Below are 2,982 nucleotides of genomic sequence, written 5' to 3'. Positions count from 1 at the left end.
CGTTCCAGACGAAACCCTAACCCCAATCGCTCCCAGTGCGGCCACGGCACTTTACTCACACTACTGTAGTGAGACCGGAATGGACATGTACCATTTCAAATGCGGTTAACAGACCACCACATACCCTGACTGGTGAAGACGACGTCGTGCTTCAAAACTTGTTCGAGGCTTGTGCGTGGTCTGCCTTTCCTCCAAAACATGTACTGGGAGAGAAGAAATGGTTTACACAACACATTACTTTACAAAAACACAGTCGGCCTACGACAGCTTACGCATACTTCTTGTAGACGAAAGCAATCGCAATCAGCGCCACGACGGCGGGCACAAAGATGCCGAGCAAGTAGAGCTGCGACGTGCCGTCCGGGCAGCCGTCCCCGCCCGCGAGCTTGAGGCAGTTGGTCGAGTCAAACATGGACGTCATCGTGCCAGTGATGGACGTGGCGAGGATAACAAAGAAAGCGTAAAAGATGAACGCTGCGACCTTGGGGTAGCTGCCGCCGTGCTTCTTGAGCTCCATGACGGCCGCCTTTTGGTTGGGCAAAATGCACACCCAGAGGCAGCCAATGACCGTCGCCGAGTACGCAATGATGTACGTGTACGCGACCTGCGTGCGCGTGTAGGGGAGGTCGCCCTTGATGTCTTCGCTGCGGACGTCAAAGTTGGCGTCAATAACGTTCGTAATCATCGGGCCAAAGACGCCCGGGAGGTTCGTGATCGTCGTCAACAGACCGTACATGATGCCTTCGCTGCCTTCTTCGGCGAGCTCGACAATCACAAACGTGCCCACGACAAAGTTGATGCCGGCCGGGAGCTGTTCCGAGAGCGGTACGCCGAGGTAGAACCACTGGTTGCGAATCACGTCGAAAATCGTGCAATACTGAACGATCGCGTCAATGACGTTGGTCGCGAGGGTCGTGATGATGAGCACGTAGCGCCAGTTCCAGTGCGTGCCGTACTTGCCCGTGACGATGAGGACAGCGGCAAAGATGAGGTTGGAAATGATGCTGATGAGCGACGAGTTGAGGTTTTCGACCCCGGCCCAGTAGCGCGCCACGTACGACGACGCGGTCGTCGAGATGTACGACGTAAAGAGCGAAAACATAAAGTTGAAGATCATGACCTGCCACACGACCCGCTTTTGTGCGAGCGACCAAAACTGCTCGAGGTACGTCGACACGGAGATGTGCGTCTCCGCCTTGACGTCCTTGAGGAAGAACCATACCACCGGCACGTTCAGGAGCGACGTGGCCGCCATGATCCAAAAGTACCCGTTGACACCAATGTCCCAGTCGTACGAGCCCGCCATGCGCTCCGAGTTGAGGCAAAAGCCTGAGATGGCCGACATGATGGCCATAAAGACCGTGCGCACGGCGTAGATCATCGACTGGAGACGGCCGCGATGCGCGAGCGGCTCCCGCTGGGCGTACGACACCACGAGTGCGTCCTGGGCCACGTCGGCCATGATGTAGCAAAAGCAGGCGACCGCACACAAAAGCGCGAGCGTCGACCCGTTCGAGGCGGCCTCCGGGTCCGGCGCCGGCTCGCCCGCAGGCTTGAGTGCGACGATGATGAGGAGCACGGCCGTGAGGATCCACCCGATGAGGATGTACGGCTTGCGGTGGTAGCCAAAGATCGGGACGCAGTCCGAGAGCATGCCAAAGAAGACTTTGAGCGACCAGCCAAGACTCATGAGCGCTGTCGCCGAGTTGAGCACGTTGCCTTGGAGCGTAAAGTACCCGGTCAAGACCGGGTACTGCATCCCGTTCATGCCGCCGTAGACGACACCGATGGCCGCGTACTGGAAGAGGAGGGCGAGAATCTCGGGCGACGTGTAGATGGGCGCGTCACCGTTGCGAAGCGCGCCGTCTTCGAGCTCGCCGGGTGTCTTGGACTCGGCAAAGCCATCGTCGGCGCTGCCCTTGATGATGCCCGTCGTGGAGCTCACATACGAGAGCCGCTCGGCCGGTGCGAGTTCGTTGCGTCGCGCCACCATCGAGTCTCTTGAGGAGATCGAATGGAAAAGTGAGCGATCGGCTCGTGCCAAAAGGACCGAGTCGACCGCAAGAACACACTACGAGCGGCAGTGGGACGTGCTCTGTACTGTGAGTCCCACAGCACATGTGTGGTCGCATTCGAACCAGCTGTTTGGAGGATGGCAACAGCCGGCGTGATGGCGGCGGCGTCGTCTTTGCCTCGTGAGCGATGCCAGTCGACCTACAAATACCAACGGCGCAGAGCCCAAAGCCATTCGAAGCAACACCACCGAGTGTGCTGCTACACGCAACGACAGTGCTGACGCAACGCTCGTGGGCGCGGCGTTTACCTTGCATACCAAGCGTGGCACTGCGAAGGCTGGCATGTATGGACAGACCTTGGACTAACGGTGGGGGTGGGACCGTCGTCGTCGTTGCGTGGGCGAAGCAAGTGGTTCTTGAAGATAGTGTCTCTTACATAGTCGATGTCGTACGTTGTAGCAAAGACTCCGGTCAATACGGCGCGCAGGACCTCGCAGAGAGCGACACTACGATGTACCGGTACCCTTGACCCTGCTCACGAATGCACGCCTTCATTGAACGTCTGCTATTTTGATCCAGGCTCTTAGTTGCATCTGAGCCAGGAACAGAGAGAGTCCTTCTGAGTCAGAAGGTGAAGCGGGATTGCGTTAGTTTTTGCGCTTCGTAACGAAAACCATGATCCCTCGTATCTGAGAACACAAGTTTCCAGCGAAGCTCCTTGGGTGCAACGGATCGTCACCTTGTATCTCCCTGCATGCGTGACTTACCTTGTATGCTGCGACTCGACTACTGCAATTGCTTGCATCATGTGTGCGGTGGAGGAAGCTGGAGAGGGGACTGGCACCTCGAGCACGCTCCTGGCACCCAAGGCTGGACGTGCCTCGCTTCTCGTCGTCATCATTTCCAGTTCAACGAATTACCGATCGCGGCATTGTCAGACCGTCGCAACGGACGGCACTGCGTTTCT

General features: G+C 57.6%; 2 protein-coding genes across 2 annotated transcripts in view; both read right to left on the bottom strand.

Annotated features, from left to right (window-relative positions):
* Positions 1–254: 254 nt before the first annotated feature.
* SDRG_02983 (hypothetical protein) lies at positions 255–1,993 on the bottom strand (the record flags this gene model as incomplete). Its single annotated transcript, XM_008608597.1, has 1 exon — positions 255–1,993. The coding sequence occupies one exon, from the start codon at positions 1,991–1,993 to the stop codon at positions 269–271; it is 1,725 nt and encodes a 574-aa protein (XP_008606819.1). The 3' UTR covers positions 255–268.
* A 956-nt stretch (positions 1,994–2,949) lies between these two features.
* Positions 2,950–2,982, bottom strand: part of SDRG_02982 (hypothetical protein) — a gene marked incomplete at both ends in the record, with an annotated part of 459 nt that continues 426 nt past the window's right edge. Inside the window, one exon of the mRNA XM_008608596.1 lies at positions 2,950–2,972. Coding sequence (XP_008606818.1) covers positions 2,950–2,972 — 23 coding nt within the window. The remainder of the gene's footprint in view (positions 2,973–2,982) is intronic.

The sequence above is a fragment of the Saprolegnia diclina genome (genome assembly GCF_000281045.1).
Source record: "Saprolegnia diclina VS20 unplaced genomic scaffold supercont1.7, whole genome shotgun sequence".
NCBI classification, from domain to species: domain Eukaryota; phylum Oomycota; class Saprolegniomycetes; order Saprolegniales; family Saprolegniaceae; genus Saprolegnia; species Saprolegnia diclina.
Note: the sequence above shows the minus strand (reverse complement) of the source record. Positions and strands in the feature narration are given on the sequence as shown.